The following is a 16673-nucleotide window of genomic DNA, read 5'->3' on the forward strand; positions in this document are numbered from 1 at the left end:
TGCATTTCAGAGATAGCCCTCCCTACTAACTCTGGCATTTCCAAGGCATCTCACAGAAAATGGGGATGGAGAGAATGAGAAGCAGGGACCCTGCAAAAGCCAAAGTTAATCCTGAGTAACTGGGAAATCACGCAACTGATGTATTTGTGATAGTATTCAGTGTACTGCTACCAGAAATGAAATTAAAAATTGATGCTGGAGTTCCCGTTGTGGCATAGGGGAAATGAATCCGAGACTAGTAACCATGAGGTTGCAAGTTCGATCCCTGGCCTTGTTCAGTGGGTTAAGGGTCCAGTGTTGCTGTGAGCCATGGTGTAGGTCGCAGATGCAGCTTAGATCCTGCATTGCTGTGGCTGTGGTGTAGGCTGGCAGCTATAGCTCCAATTCAACCCCTAGCCCAGGAATCTCCATATGCCAAGGGCGTGGCCCTAAAAAAAAAAAAAGCCCAAAAAAATTTTTTGATGCAAAAAAAAAAAAAAAAAGAAAAAAATTCTTAGCCCCTTGTGGCCTAAGGATTAATAATTAGCATTGTGGGAGTTCCCGTCATTGCGCAGTGGTTAACAAATCCAACTAGGAACCATGAGGTTGTGGGTTCGATCCCTCACCTTGCTCAGTGGGTTAAGGATCTGGCGTTGCCGTGAGCTCTTGGTGTGGGTTGCAGACGTGGCTCGGATCCCATGTTGCTGTGGGTCTGGTGTAGGCTGACAGCTGCAGCTCCAATTTTGACCCCTAGCCTGGGAACCTCCATATGCTGCGGGAGGAGCTCAAGAAAAGGCCAAAAAAAAAAAAAAAAAGATGAAATAAAAAAAATAAAGAATTCAGCATTGTTACTGCTGTGTTTCGGGTTCAGCCCCTGGCCGGGGAAATTCTGAGTGCCATGGGCATGTCCAAGACAAAAACAAACACGAAATTGATACTGTAATAGAAAAACAGAGTAAATTGCTGCTTCCATACCTGAGTTTGTGACCTGTGAGTTTTGTGCCTGCAGTGTGTTGGCAAGATAGTGACACCAGTGGCTAGCACTGCAGGTGGAAGTAGAGGTGATACTCTTAGCTAATTTCCAGAGAAAGACCTAGAAGTTTTTATGCATGGAATAATTTTGTTTTGCTTATATGCGTTTAAAATTGTTCCACAATAAACATGTGCTTTTTTTAATAAGAAAAATATATTATTTTAATCTCAAAACAATTGCCTCCTAGCCACCCCTATTCTCTCCTTCTCAACCTTTGTTTATTTTTGGTGACTACCGACATTCTTGGCACTGGAGTTGTCCCTCCTAACATCTTCCCTGATTCTATTTAATTGATATTTCCCCCAAACCATCGTGCCTTTGCATTTTCTGGTGTAATTAGTGTTGAGGACTTAGCTGGCCAGCACATCAACAACTGTGAATCAGGAAAGTCAAATTAAACAGAACAACAGATAAAGGAACAAACACAGAGCCCACACGTCTGTGTGTATCATTCTCAAGGGCACTTTGATACAGATTCTCTGTGGTTTTCAATGACATATGTCCTACTTCAAAAATACTTGAAGGGGGAGTTCCCACTGTGGCTCAGCACTAATGAACCTGACTAGTATCCATGAGGACTCTGGTTCAATCCCTGGCCTCACTCAGTGGGTTAAGTTTCCGTCATTGCCATGAACTGTGGTGTAGGTCGCAGACAGGGCTTGGATCCTGAGTTTCTGTGGCCATGGTGTAGGCCGGCAGCTGCAGGTCCAATTCGACCCCTAGCCTGGGGAACCTCCATATGCCTCAGGTGCAGCCCTGAAAAAAAACAAAACAAAACAAAACAAAAAACTTGAAGGGACTTAGAAAAAACGTTTTCAAGATATGATTTGATCAAAACCGAAACAGCAGTGGCAGGAAGTTTAGTTCATTTTAACAGCTGTGGGAGGCCACAGTTGAGGGGGAGCGGGGCAGCCAGGGAAGACCACAGACAGGCCCTTCTGGTACATTCTGATGGGCGTATAGGATGGGGTGGGGGAGGGGCCCTTAGGCTGGCCTGGGGGCAGGGGGGGACTTCTGAGAGGGCTTCCTGGCCTGAATCCTGAAGGAGAAGGACTGGTTAGCCAGGGCAAGAGACAGCCTAAGAAAGGATAAGAGGACCTGGGCTGGTGAACGTTCCACACTCAAGCTTTGCTTTTCGTTCCAAGATTTTCGTCAACAAAAAACAGAAGATACCATGTGCTACTTATTTCTTGCTGTGTGAGAAAAGGAACTTTTCTTTCTAGGAACCCTTAAAAAAAAAAAAGAGAGAGAGAAACTCTAGAATAGTGATTCTCCAGTTTTATCGTGTATGAAAATCCTCCCGAATATCATTAAAAATGCAGATTTCTTGACCTCAGCTCTAGAGACTCTGACTCAGCCCTGCTGGGGTGAAGTCCAAGACTCTGCATTTTAACAAGCCACCCCCCCCCAAATTCTGATATGGGTACCCCCTCCCAGCACACCAAAAAAATACTGCTGTAAAAGGAATTTTTTTTTAGGGCAGCACCTAAGGCATATGGAGGTTCCCAGGCTAGGGGTGGAATCAGAGCTGCAGCCACCAGCCTACACCACAGCCACAGCCAGATCTGAGCTGCATCTGCGACCTACACCACAGCTCACTGCAACACTGGATCCTTAACTCACGGAGCAAGGCCAGGGATAGAACCTGCATCTTCCTGGATACTAGACGGGTTCGTGATCACAAGCCACCATGGAAACTCCTATAAAAGGAATTTTTTATTCACCTACATATATCTGCTCCTTCAGAAAAAAAAATCTGCAGCAAAAATCTAACTGCTGGGGATGGACTGGAGAAAGAGGCGCAGAAGTCCCCTGCCCTCAGGGCGAAGCTGGACCCTGAGAGGGGGACTCCTGAATCTGCAGAGCTTCCAACCTCTTCTCCTCGGGAGCCCTGTGCCTCATCCCACACCCACTTCGGCTCCCAACTACAATCCTTCTCGGGTTGGTTGGTGGTGGCCAGACCATGTGCAAAGGCCCCGGAGACTCTGTCAAGGAGAAGGTCCAGGCTGAGGCCTGTGGTGGAAGCTGCTAGAATTCCCCAAACCCTGCAACCCCTTCGCTGAGGGACCAGCTACAGCTGGAGACAAGGGTCAGCAGCCTGGGTGCAGGGACAGGACCACTGAAGGTTCGGACAAGTCAGGGGGCAGGTCAGGCCCAACCTGGCAGTGTGGGCCCCCAGCCTCGAAGGCAGAGCTATGGGCTGAACACTCAGTGTCCCCCAGACTCAGATGTTGAAGCCCTAACCTCCAATAGGATGGTATTTCCCCCTTTGGGGGTGGTTAGGTTTAGGTGGGCTTCTGAGGGTGAGGCCCTCATGACGAGGTTAGTGTCCTCATAAGAAGAGAGGCCAGAGAGCTCGCTCTTTCTCAGTGCCTTGGTGCCGTCTAAGGACACAGCCGGGGAGGCCGTCAGCAGACCAGGAAGAAGTCCTCGTCAGGACCTTGACCTCAGAAGTCTAGCCTCCTGAACTCCAAGGACATAAATGCCTGTTGTGGAAGCTGCCCAGGCTATGATGTTTGGTTGGGTGGCAGGAGCTAAGCCACAGTGGGAGCGCTGTCACCCCCCCCTGCCAGGCGAGCCCTTTCCCGTGTGCTCTCAGGCCTGACCTGCTCAGCGCCCTGGGTGCCCCTTGGGAACCTCGGACCTTCCCCGGCCTCCTTCTCCCTGCGCCCTCCTGGCCAGCTTTGCGGTGATGTTCAGGCCCCACTGGGGGTTAAATTATGTTGTCTGGGGAGTTCCCTTTGTGGCTCAGGGGTAATGAAGCTGATTAGTATCCGTGAGGATGCAGGATCGATCTCTGGCCTTGCTCAGTGAGTTAAGGATCCAGCCTTGCCGTGAGCTGCGGTCTAGGTTGCAGCCCAGGCTCGGATCTGGCTTTGATCTGGCATTGCTGTGGCTGTGTCGAAGGCCAACACCGACAGCGGTGATTCGACCCCTAGCCCAGGAATTTCCATATGCCAAAGGTTCAGCCCTAAAAAAACAAACAAACAAAAAGGATTATGTCGTCTGAGGGCCTGCCCTCTTGCTAAGCAAACCCTGCCGAGCCTTTAACTACCACAACTTACCAAATAAAGGAGCCCCAAAAAGTGTGTACAAGTGTGTCAGCGTGAGCCTGTGTGTGTGTATGTGTGGACATTCATGACCATGTGAGTGTGCGTAGGTGGTTGTGGATGATGTGATGAGACTGAGTATACACCTAGAACATATATATTATATATTATAGAAATATATAAATGTCTATATATATTTTATTATACTCACACACATATGTACTTACATTCATAAAAACAGAACTCAGGTAGTTCCTGTTGTGGCTCAGTGGGTTAAGAACCTGTCTAGTATCCGTGAGGATGTGGGTTCCATCCCTGGCCTCACTCAGTGGGTTAAGGACCCGGCCTTGCCGTGAGCTCTGGTGTAGGTTGCAGACGAGGCTCAGATCCAGTGTTGCTGTGGCTGTGGTGTCGGCCGGCAGCTGTAGCTCCGATTGGACCCCTAGCCTGGGAACCTCCATGTGCCACGGATGCGGCCCTAAAAATAAGACAAAAAAAAAAAAAAAAGCCTGACATTTGTGCAAAGTACTAAAGAGGGGGCCTCCAACCAGTACGGGCTTCTCTCCCTGCCCTTCTGAGCTTGAGGAGGCCTCAGGGCATCTCCTAGGCCCCCTACTTCCTTACCTCTCTTCCTGTGCCCATTGCTGAAAGCCAGGGCAGGCTCTCCTCACCCCAGCCCTAGGGCCTGCCACTGGCTCTGAAGCTCCCCTCTGCCTCCTGGCTGTGACTGGGGCCCTGACTTCCTGCCATGAATGTATCAGGATTTAATCTGAGGCCAGTGGCTGCTGCCAAAATGAATGGTTGGTGAAATTAGAACAAACAGAGGTAAATAGCCCCTTACCTAGCACACAGGCTCCTTGGAGGTTAACTGCAGCAAAGAGATCACTGAGGTGCTGCAATGTTCTGATCGATGATGGTAATTTTCTTCCCCTTAAGATCAGCTTAATCACTCCAAGGGTCTTAGAGAGCACAGGGGTCAAAAGAAAATTATAGGGTGATGCAGAGATTCCCCGAGGCTTATTTTGCACATCATTCTAAGTGATGTCGTGTTGCTGGCCCAGAAGCAGGGCACCCTGGCAGAGATGGCGCGGCGCCGGCTGCCGGTGCCCAGGCCCCACCGAGGGCTGCAGCCCAGACCCCTGACTCTGCGCAGCCTCCAGCAAGCTGCAGTTTTAAAATCAAAGAAACCAAGGCCCACACCTTGCCAAACACATGCATCGAGCCTGGGATCCAAGATGGTTTTAATAAGGCTTAAATGGCAAAGTGAAGCAAGCCCCCAAGCCCTGGGCCTTCTGTATGGCACGTGTGTGTTGCAGCGAGAGAAGTGCTAGAGAGTCTCAAAGCCAGGGATCCAGTCACTTGCTCATCAAGAGTTTGATTCATAGGAGTTCCCATTGTGGCTCAGAGAAAACGAATCCGACTAGGAAGCATGAGGTTGCGGGTTTGATCCCTGGCCTCTCTTAGTGGGTTAAGGTTCCGGCATTGCCATGAACTGTGGTGTAGGTCGCACAGATGAGGCTTGGATCTGATGTTGCTGTGGCTGTGGCATGGGCCGGCAGCTACAGCTCCAATTCAACCCCTAGCCTGGGAACCTCCATATGCCTCAGGTGCGGCCCTAAAAAGCAAAAAAAAAAAAAAAAAAAAAAAAAGATTTTGATGCATATAGTAACAGTTTGCAGCTACTAACCCCAAACTCAGCCCATCCCTCACCTCCCCCTTGGCAAACACACGTCTGTACTCTATGTCTTCGAGTCTGTTTCTGTAGATAGATTCATCTGTTTCATGTGTTAGATTCCACATATAAACGATATCATATTGTATTTGTCTTTCTCTTTCCGACTTACTTCGCTTGATATAAGAATCTCTAATTCCATCCATGTTACTGCAAATGGCATTATTTTGTTCTTTTTATGGCTGAGTAGTATTCCATTGTGTATATGTACCACATCTGCTTAATCCATTCATCTGTTGATGGACATTTAGGTTGTTTCCATGTCTTGGCTGTTGTGAATAGTGCTGCTATGAAGATAGGGGTGCATGTATATTTTTGAATGAAAGTTTTGTATAGATGTATGCCCAGGAGTGGGATTGCTGGATTATATAGTAGTTTTGTATTTAGTTTTCTGAGGAACTTCTGTACTGTTCTCCATAGTGGCTGCAACAATTTACATTCCCACCAACAGTCCAGGAGGGTTCCCTTTTCTCCACACCCTCTCCAACATTTGTTATTTGGGTCACTTTGCTGTACAGCAGAAATTGACAGAACAATGTAAGTCAACTATCATAGATTTTTTTTAAAAAAAAGAGTTTGGGAGTTCCCGTTGTGGCTCAGTGGTTAATGAATCCGACTAGGAAACATGAGGTTGCGGGTTCAATCCCTGGCCTTACTCAGTGGGTTAAGGATCCTGCGTTGCTGTGGCTCTGGTGTAGGCCCGTGGCTACAGCTCCAATTGGATCCAATTGGGAGTGGCCCAAGAAAATGGCAAAAAGACAAAAAAAAAAAAAAAAAGTTTGATTCGTAGTCCTTTCCCTTCTCTTTTCAAATCAATCCTCCAGTTTTGAATTTTATTTTTTTCTGATGTTTATTCTGCCTTGTCACCTAAAGGGCAAAAGCCTTTTTTTAAAATCAGGAATTGACTTAACTGCCAGTTTAAAACATTGAACCGCATTCTGAAGATCCATTAACACACTAATTATTACACGGTCATCAACCAATTTCTGTGAATAAGAATGGAGATAGGAGTTCTCGTAGTGGCTCAGTGGTTAACAAATCTGACTAGGAACCATGAGGTTGCAGGTTTGATCCCTGCCCTTTCTCAGTGGGTTAAGGATCCGGCGTTGCCATGAGCTGTGGTGTAGGTTGCAGACGCGGCTCAGATCTCGAGTTGCTGTGGCTCTGGTGTAGGCTGGTGGCTCCAGTTCCAATTAGACCCCTAGCCTGGGAACCTCCACATGCCGCCGGAGCGGCCCTAGAAAAGGCAAAAAGACAAAAAAAAAAAAAAAAAGAATCGAGATAAACAGTGACGGATGACAACAAAAAGCAGCAATGCACTAAAAAAAATTGGGAGTTCCCTGGCGGCTCAGCAGTTTAAGGATCCATTGTTGTCCCTGCTGTGGCTGATTACTGCCATAGTATGGGTTCAGTCCCCGGCCTGGGAGAGTAGTTGCATGCTGCGGGCGTGGCACCCCCAGAATGAATGGCAACGTCAGAGGCTGAGGCGTCCAGTCACCTTCTGGGTTTACACCAGCCAGATCACTGATGATGGCAACTATGGGAAGTTGGTGACTCACAATGACTTGCAGACAAAGGGCTAGAGATGAGATGGCTGTCTGATGCCTCTCTCTATCTGCCTGTCTCTCTTGGCACCACAACCAACATAATTGTGATATTCCAGTCTGGGATGCTTAGGCCCTTCACTTCAGCTGAACACACAAAACCTAACCTGCTCTATCGAATCGCTCCAAACACTGGTATAAACTACCACCTCCTTCCTTGGTTTTAGTTCAGTAGGATTTCCACCTCCGTTCTAACCCACCTGGGTTCTATTTGGTTTGTTGTTAATGACCTCTGAGCAAATGGTATTCAAGAAGGGAGAAAGGTCAAATACAGACTCACTTTTCCCCTCCGAGAGGATATTCTGCTTTGGAAATGGGCCTTTTAAAAGACCATTCCTCTCTTAGCCATACATCCAGCAATTCAGCTTCTTGGTATTTTCCCAAAGGAGTTGAAAACGTGTGTTCACACAAATCGCTGCCCCCAGATGTTTCCAGCAGCTTTATTCCTAATTGCCAAAACTTGGAAGCAACTGCGATGTCCGTCGTAAGTGGATAAGTTAACTGTGGTCCATCCAGACAAAGGAATTATTATTCAGCACTAAAAGCAAATGAGCTATCAGGCCAGGAGAAGATGTAGAGGACACTTACGTGCATATTACCAAGTGAAAGAGGCCAAGTTCAAAGAGCTGGACACTTTATGAGTCCAATTATCCAACTATCTACCATTCTGGAAAAGGCAAAACTATGGAGACAATAAGAAGATCAGCAGTGGTCAGGGGCTAAGGTGGTGGTGAGGGGTGGAAGAACAGGTGCATAAACAGGTGGATGGAGCATTTTCAGGGCAGGGAAACTACTCCGTTGGATGCTATGACGATGATACATGTCATTATTACCAAACCCATAAAATATATACCGCCAAGAGTGAACCCTAATGTAAACGATGAACTTGGGGTGGTTGTGATGTACCCATGTGTTGATCAATTATAACGAAAGTACTACTCTGCTGGGGAGTTGATAATGGGGAGGCTGTGTTTGTTTGGGGGAGGCACGTGAAAAATCTCTATTTTCCTCTTAATTTTGCTGTGAACGTAAAACGGCTCTAAAAAATAAAGTCTTGGAGTTCCCGTTGTGGCACATCGGAAACGAATCTGACTAGGCACCATGAGGTTGTGGGTTCGATCCCTGGCCTTGCCCGGTGGGTTAAGGATCCCGCGTTGCTGTGGCTCTGGGGTAGGCCGGCAGCTGCAGCTCCGATTCGATCCCTAGCCTGGGAACCTCCATATGCTGTGGGTGAGGCCCTAAAAAGCAAAAAATAAAATAAAATAAAAAATAAAGTCTTTATGAAGGAAAAAAAAGAAAAAAGAAAGAAATCAAACATAACAAGAGGATTTCTCGCTGGACAAGCAGAACACACACTTCAGACATGGGTTCAGCATTATCCTTTTTCTCCTGAGGGCTTGGACACTGGGGGCACTCAGGGCCTGGGGACCAGGATGTACCTGGCTGCAGAGAGCTGGGTTGGCCATTTCCTGATGGCACAGGTGTCCCTGCTGTCTAGACCTGCGCTGTCTGCGCTATCCAATGCATAGCCGCTAGCCAATGGAGTTACTTAAATTTAAATTAATAAAAAGAAAAGCTAAGCATTCCGTTCAAGCTGGCCCTGTTTCAGGTGCTCAGTAGCCTGTGTGGCTCATGGCTCCTGCCTTGGACAGCACAGAATCAGAACAGTTCCATCCTCTCAGAAAGTTCTGCTCTCCACTCCAGGAAGCCCCTGAGGCTGACTTGGGGGTTGGGTAAAAATCACAAAGCACGCGTGTGGTCCGGGCCCCCCGGTCCCAGATCCTGCATGATATCCGAGCAAGTGGACTCTGCTTCCATGGGGACCGTTTCAACAGATAGAGCCCACGCAGGGCTGGGACGGAAAAGGGCTTGCAAGGCGTGCTGACTGAATCAGTGCTTGAAGAACAACTTCTCTTTTGCAATTCTTGCTGGTCTGACAGGCTCCTGCAGAATTACATCACTTCCTAAAAAACAGGCAAACACCTCTCCTTTAAGTTAGCACCGACCCAAACAAGCAGGAAACAGGAAATGTTCACGTTTCTGCAGGGCTGAAAGTGCGACCAGCATCATGCTGCGGAGCGCGGACCCCCAGGCTCCCGGAGCCGCCCTCGTCGTCGCCCTGGTCATCGCGTCCCTCCCCACCAGCCAGGAGCAGGGTAAGCACCTCTAGGCTTTCCCTGCCAGGCAAGGAAGATAATGAAGGCTTGCTTGGTGCCCCAGGCTACAGAACTCTGCCGGGGAGAGAAATGGTCAGAAAAATCCAATCTTTTCTGTGAAAAAAGTAGAGAAAAGTGGAGCTGTCTTTTGGGGGTATGGGGGGAGGAGGGGCTTGGCTAGGATTACAGCTGGCTAATCCACCTCCAGCTTCCCCAGATCTTTGTTTTCTAAGATGTGTGGGTCCCAGTTATTTACCGGCTTTAATGGGCACATTAAGAAAACGATCAGCTCTTTGGCAGTTCCGGTAAGAGACTGTTTCCATCAGCTGAAACAGGAATAAGGAGTTTACTTTTACTAACGTGGGCTGAGAAGTTAGCTGGTTCTAAAAACTCCTGGAAAAAAACTGGGGTATGGAAATTGACTCCTGGAAAGTAAATTAAAACATCGAAAGTTTAAAAAAAGGAAAAAATGTAAACAGGAAACTATCTGAGGAATTACCAGGCGTCTCCTCTAATTTATAAAGTCTTTCATCTGTTTTTCTTTGATCTTGTTACTTTGGGAGAGATTTTCTTTGCATTGATTGTCACTCATGAAGATTTGTTTTAAGGAGTAAGGTGATTGCAGCGAATCAAAGGCACCAGAAAAGACAAAATATTAAATCTCGTAATTTTGAGTTAAGAGAGGCAATTGATTTTATATGCTGACGGTTGCTACAGCAAGGGCAGTCGTCCTGCACTGCCTCTTACCGTTGGGTGGATTTGCCCTTTGGGTAAATAAACTAGTTGCCTGTGGTTCCTGTCAGTGGACACTGCCTGCTGCTAATGCAGTATTGGACCACAAAGAATGGTCTCAAGCAGTGGTTCTTTAAACAGGATGGGAGAAATCAGATAGTACCTCACAGAGAGGCTGCCCCCTGGAGACTGGCAGTGGCACCCTACCCATCTCCCTTTCTCTGGGTGCTTCTCCCTGTGGTCTCACTAGGCCCCGGAGATGGAAAGTGAGAGGCCAACCATTCCAACTGGAAGGATGTTTGGTTGCAATAGAGGTTCATGTTCCAAGTGAGTTTGGGGATAACATGTTTCTTAATGCACCAAGTTTTGGAGCTGGAAGGGAACTTAAAGACGATGCAGCTCAGGAGCTCCCACTGTGGTGTCACAGGATCCACGGTGTCTTAGGAGCGCTGGGATGCAGGTTCGCTCCCCAGCTCGACACAATGGGTTAAGGATCTGGCATTGCTGCAGCTGTGGCTTAGGTTGCAACTGTGGTTTGGATGTGATCCCCAGCCTCGCCTTTTTTGTGCTGTGAGGCCAAAAACGAGGGGAAAAAAATAATGCAATTCAACCTGTGCTAAGGCTACTGCTATTCTGGGGGTGCAGTGGTGCTGGAGGTGCAGGTGAAGAAACAGATAGAGGAAAGTGGAACCCACCACCAGTCAGCCCTCCTGACCTGGACTCCAGGGTCTCTCCGAATCCGACTAGGAACCATGAGGTTATGAGTTCAATCCCTGACCTTGCTCAGTGGGTTAAGGATCCCGCATTGCCGTGAGCTATGGTATAGGTCAAAGAGGCAGCTCAGATCTGATGTTGCCGTGGCCGTGGTGTAGGCTGGCAGCTGCAGTTCTGATTCAACCCCTAGCCTGGGAACCTCCATATGCTGCAGGTACGGTCCTAAAAAGAAAAAAAAAGAGAAGAAAATGATAGAGTCACAGTGTCTGCAATTCAGGAGATGCACAAGGACTACAGAAGAGACTCAGTGACGTTCTCTCCCCTGATCAGTGACCCTTCCCCTTCCAGAGCTTCTGTTGCTCCTCATTTACGACCACCCCTTCCCCGGCCTCCCTCCAACCTCTTCTCCACGGCAACTCCTCCTGTCGAGCTCCTCTCCATCCGCAACCCCTCAGTCACTCCGAACAGGTGGAGCCTGTGCCCCAGGCCTCTGTGATACTTGCCACTAGTGATGACAATTTTCTTTTTTTCTCTTGAGTGAACTCCTATATAACATTCAAAGGCCCAGACTGGGTGTGACCTGCTCCTAGGCGTCTCTCTCTCTCTCTCCCTTCCCTGGTGCCCTGCCTGTTACACCCCCACAGAGCTAACCTGCTGTCAACACAGCAAACACCTTGGAAGCAGAACTGGGCCTCTGTCCCTGTCTCCTACCCAGGGAGTGAGCTGTGAGCATCTCCAGGGAGAAGAAAAATTCTTTTTCATCCATCTGCGATTTCCCCAAAACTTGTAAGGGGTCTGCGTAGATGAGGAACTCTGTCACTGTTGTTTTTGCTTTTTAGGGTGGCACCTGCAGCATACAGAATTTCCCAGGCTATGGGTTGAATTGGAGCGACAGCTGCTGGCCTACGCCACAGCTCACAGCAATGCCGGAACCTTAACCCAGTGAGTGAGGCCAGGGATCGAACCTGCGTCCTCATAGATGCTAGTTGGGTTCGTTACTGATGAGCCACGACAGGAACTCCCAGTCATTGTTGATCAACACTAAAATCGTCCTAGAAAGCTGATCACTAAAGCCAATGAGCTCCCGAATGCAGGCTGTGCCAGGATGTCAGGAGGAGCAGAAGTTGAAAGCATTTCGGGGGAATGCAGGGATTTCCGGGATCATCCCACACACCCCTGGGGCCCTGCCTTGATATTCAGTGTCTGAAAATGCACAACTGCCCACTTGCAAGCAGCTGTACCATCAGAGTTCCTTACTTTGAGATTAGTCGAGGGAAAGGCTTTTTTTTTTTATGGCCATGCTCCTGGCATATGGAAGTTCCCAGGCCAGGGACTGAATTCAAGCCACAGCTGCTGCAATGCTGAATCCTTTAACCCACTGCACCAAGCTGGGGATCAAACCCGTACCTCTGCAGTGACTGGAGCTGCTGCAGTCAGATTCTTAACCCACTATGCCTCAGTGAGAACTCCAGGAAAGACTATTTTAAATGAAGGACTGAATATATACTGTAAAATTAAGTAAGGTCTATCCTTTTGAACCAATAGCACTTGAGACTTTAGAGGGTAAGTTATTTTACAGGTGTTACACTTGTATTTATTTCCTTGAATTCTTCAAGAAATATCTAGGAGATGTTTGGTAGAAGAATCCAGTCTACCCAATAGCCTGACTCTCTCCCTTGCAAGCATATTCTAGGATGTGTCTCAAATCAAGCTTTTATTAACCACAAACAGGCAACTTTATCTAATACCTGAGGTTCCCTGCAGCCAGCATCATTACTGCTGAGTCAGTATCTTTTTGCTTTATGTAGATAGAGAGTCTGATGCAGGAGTGCTATCTGAAGTGAAATAATCCACTCAGAAATCACCAGGAGAGAAATGAGAAAATAGCTTTTGTGGGATTTTAACCACAAAAGAATAGCTAAGAATACCCAGCGTTCCTGTTGCACAGCGGAAGCGAATCCGACTAGTATCCATGAGGACTCAGTTCGATCTCTGGCCTCGCTCAGTGGGTTAAGGATCCAACATTGCCGTGAACTGTGGTGTAGGTCGCAGACACGGCTCGGATCCCTCATTGCCGTGGCTGTGGTGTAGGCTGGCAGCTGTAGCTCCGATTGGACCCCTAGCCTGGGAACCTCCATATGCCGCGGGTGTGGCCCTAAGAGACAAAACAAAACAAAACAAAAAAGAAGAGTAAGGACCATATACTTGTTGGATGAACCTTAAAAAGGAGAGAAAGAATGGAAGGAAATACTAGTTGCATAGATGAAGCTGTACTTTCTGATACTGTTCTTATTTCAATGTGTGACTGCCACCTGCTCTTTCCTGGGACTGTCCCAAGTTCAGCTAGTAATGACAATGATGGTGAACATACACAGCGCTCAGCATGTGCCTGTCCTTTTTTTTTTTTTTTTTTTTTTTTTGGCCATGTTCTTGCCATGTGGAGGTTCTCAGCACAGGGACAGAACCAGAGCCACAGCAACGAAAACACCAGATCTTTAACCCACTAGGCCACCAGGGACCTCCTCGCGTATATGCCGGTTCTGAACACTTTACGCATATTGATTCATTTAATTCTCATAACAGACCCCATATAGTGGGTACTATTATTGCTGTTTTACAGATGAGAAAACTGAGGCACAGAGGAGTTAAGTGACTTGCCTAAGGCCACACAGCTAAGTAGTAGATCTCAGTAAGTTTCAGCCTCAGGAGTCCATGCTCTAACAATACACGGTATTTCCCTCTGGGTTTTCAGGGGTTGTCATTCTGCCAGGCTGCGGGTCTAGTTTCAGGTTTGGAAAAGAGTGTCTGTCGTGCCTTCTCAGCTATGGCAGTGCGTCTCATAAACCTGGTTTACCACATAAAGGAACTGTATTTGTTCAGCTGGGTCAGAGACTAGCTGCCAGGCAAAGGGATGGCTGAGTTGAGTGAAACTTTGGCCTCCGGAGGGGAAGGGAAGGGCTCAAAGGTACAGAGTGAGCAACCTGAGACTCTGGGGATTAGCAGAGAAAAAACCAGAAGCAGGAAATACAGACGGTTGAAGTCATCTGCTAATAGGCTTGGGTGTGGGAACCAGGGAGGGAAACACAGCCTCCTGTCCGGCAGAGTCACTGTGGGAGAGCCTGGCTGGGAACTGCCCCAAGCAGCCCTCAGGGGCAAAACAAACAAACAAACAAACAAACAGATAGGGATTCATTAAAGCTTAAAGTTCCTCTGAGTCTAAAAGGCTGACCCAGGAAACCAGAAGAGGGGAGGACCTGGGCTGGGCTGGGCTCAATTCTGCAAAGAAACAATGCAAGCTGCAATTTGCCTACCTGTGCAGAGTTTGCATCACCCTCAGAGATTGACAAAGATATGGAGAAACAGGAACCCTGTACCACCCGTGGGAGGGTAGATTCGTGTAATCACCTAGTCCCTCCTGCGCTGAACTCATCCTCTGGTCTTTTAATTCCAGTTATTATATGTTTTATTTCTAGAAAATCTTTCTATGTTATGTGTATAATATATATATATGTATATATACGTGTGTGTGTGTGTAATATTTTTTTTTAGCACGAGGCCTCTTCTTCTATTTATTTTTTGCCCGAAACCTTGACATGCAGAACCTACTGGGCCAGGGGTCGAACCCAAGCCACAGCAGTAATGCAAGCCACAGTGCTGTATCCTTAACTCAGTAGGCCACCAGGGAACTCCTAGATATATAATACCTTGGTTTTATTTTTTCCTTATGCTATTTCTGTTATTTATTCCTTCTTTTATGTCTTTAAAGAGATTATTACCTATTTGAGAATTTTTTTTTTTGCTTATTTTTTTTTTAAGGACCATACCAATGACATATGGAGGTTCCCAGGATAGAGGTCTAATTGGAGACACAGCCGCTGGCCTACGCCAGAGCCTCAGCAACTCCAGATCCAAGCCTGGTCTGTGACCTACACCACAGCTCACGGCAACGCCGGATCCTTAACCCCCTGAGCAAGGGCAGGGATGGAACCCGCAACCTCATGGTTCCTAGTCAGATTCGTTAACCACTGAGCCACGATGGGAACTCCTATATAGAATATTTTTAAAGGGCTATGTTTTTAAATGGCTATATACAGCTTACATAATAGCCTGCATTTTGACTCTTGGCCCACAAGATAAAAAATACTCACTCTCTGGACCGTAAGAAGAAGTCTGCCAACCCCTGCTCTAGTCATTGTGGGAAAAGAGAAGATAATTCCTAGGGGGCCTCCTGTTGTTGGTTACATTAGTCTCTCTTCCCTTCGGTAGGTGTGCAGGTAAACGTCCATAGTGAAAAGTGAGTTCTTCTCCAGCTCTCCGAGTTCCCGCTGGCTCTCCCTACTCTGTCCTGCCCGTAGCTTCCAGTCTCTTTGGAAGACGGTCCACAGCACATCTTCACGTTCTCACTCCCTTCACTTCTCAACCCCCAGCCGACTGGCTACCGAGTCTAATTGCTCTCACATTGCTCTTTCTGGGTCACCGGTGCCTCCTGATCGCTGAACCCAAAGGACGCATTTCTGTCTCTAGCTTCCATTTTTCTCCGTAATACTTGACATAATTCATCAATTATTGAAATGCTCATCTTCCTTGCATCTTAGGATGCCCTTTTTTCTTGGTTTCCTGTGACCTGTTTGGCCTGGAATCTTCCTCTCCCACCTGCTCTTTCCGTGTTTATCTTTTCTTTTCTCCCTCCTTACATCGCCTCAGGGTTTTGACACCTACTTTCACGGCTTCCATCTCACCCCTTGGCTAATGATTCCCCACATCGCCTCCAGTCGGGTTCATCTGCCCAACTCCGGACCTGCCTTTTCATCATCTCTTCTCCTTGGAGATGTCCTAGGGGGCCTTGGATGCAAACACAGACCTCTTCCCCTGCTCCTGCTGGCTTTGGCCCTTGTTCGAGCTCACCTAGGTGACTGCATTACTTCCTAACTAGCCTCCTTGCTTTGAATCTCCTCTCCACCCAATTTCACACATCCTCTATAGTGATGGTTATCTAACAAAAATGTGATTCTTTTTCTCCTGTACTTACCCCCTGAGTGGTTTTTCATTGCCTCAGAATAGCTTCCAAACCCCTTGGCATCGTCACCAGTCCCTTATAAGCTTCGCCTGAGCTCCTTTCCTGCTAGACCAGTCCCACCACGTGTCCCACGATGCAAATACTTGAACCTGCCAGGCTCTCTTGGGCCACAGAGTCTTTCTCCAGCTGTGCTTCAGCGGCAGTGCCCTCCCTGCCATCTTTGATGAGATCCTGGGATTCAAGTCAATGGTCTCCTCTCCTGTGACAGTTTCCTGAACCCTCCACCCCGGATACAATGAAAAACGTCCTTTCCCTGTTCTCGTGACACTCCATACACAAGCACCTTATGGCTTCCATTCAACTGTAATGTGATTATTGATTGGTATGTCATTGTCCCAACTTAGCAGTCACTTCCCAGGGAGGCTGGGCCTGGTCTCATTCACTTTCATGTCCCAGAGCCTAGAATAGGGCCTGGTACATAATAGACACACAACTCACTGACTGAATGAATGAATGACAAGGAATTCATCCTAAAGCCCAACTGACTTGTATTGTGACAAAATTAGAATTTTCTGAGTATGGTGCTGAATCCATGCTGATGTCTGGATAAATAAGATTTTTCATTGATTCAGTTTTATTTTGTGCTAAAATGCAAA

General features: G+C 47.5%; 1 protein-coding gene across 1 annotated transcript in view; it reads left to right on the forward strand.

Annotated features, from left to right (window-relative positions):
• Positions 9337-16673, forward strand: part of TMEM154 (transmembrane protein 154) — a 42279-nt gene continuing 34942 nt past the window's right edge. The window contains exon 1 of the mRNA XM_003482422.4: positions 9337-9554. Coding sequence (XP_003482470.1) covers positions 9467-9554 — 88 coding nt within the window. The 5' untranslated portion in view covers positions 9337-9466. The remainder of the gene's footprint in view (positions 9555-16673) is intronic.

Source organism: Sus scrofa, chromosome 8 (genome assembly GCF_000003025.6).
Source record: "Sus scrofa isolate TJ Tabasco breed Duroc chromosome 8, Sscrofa11.1, whole genome shotgun sequence".
Classification (NCBI taxonomy): domain Eukaryota; kingdom Metazoa; phylum Chordata; class Mammalia; order Artiodactyla; family Suidae; genus Sus; species Sus scrofa.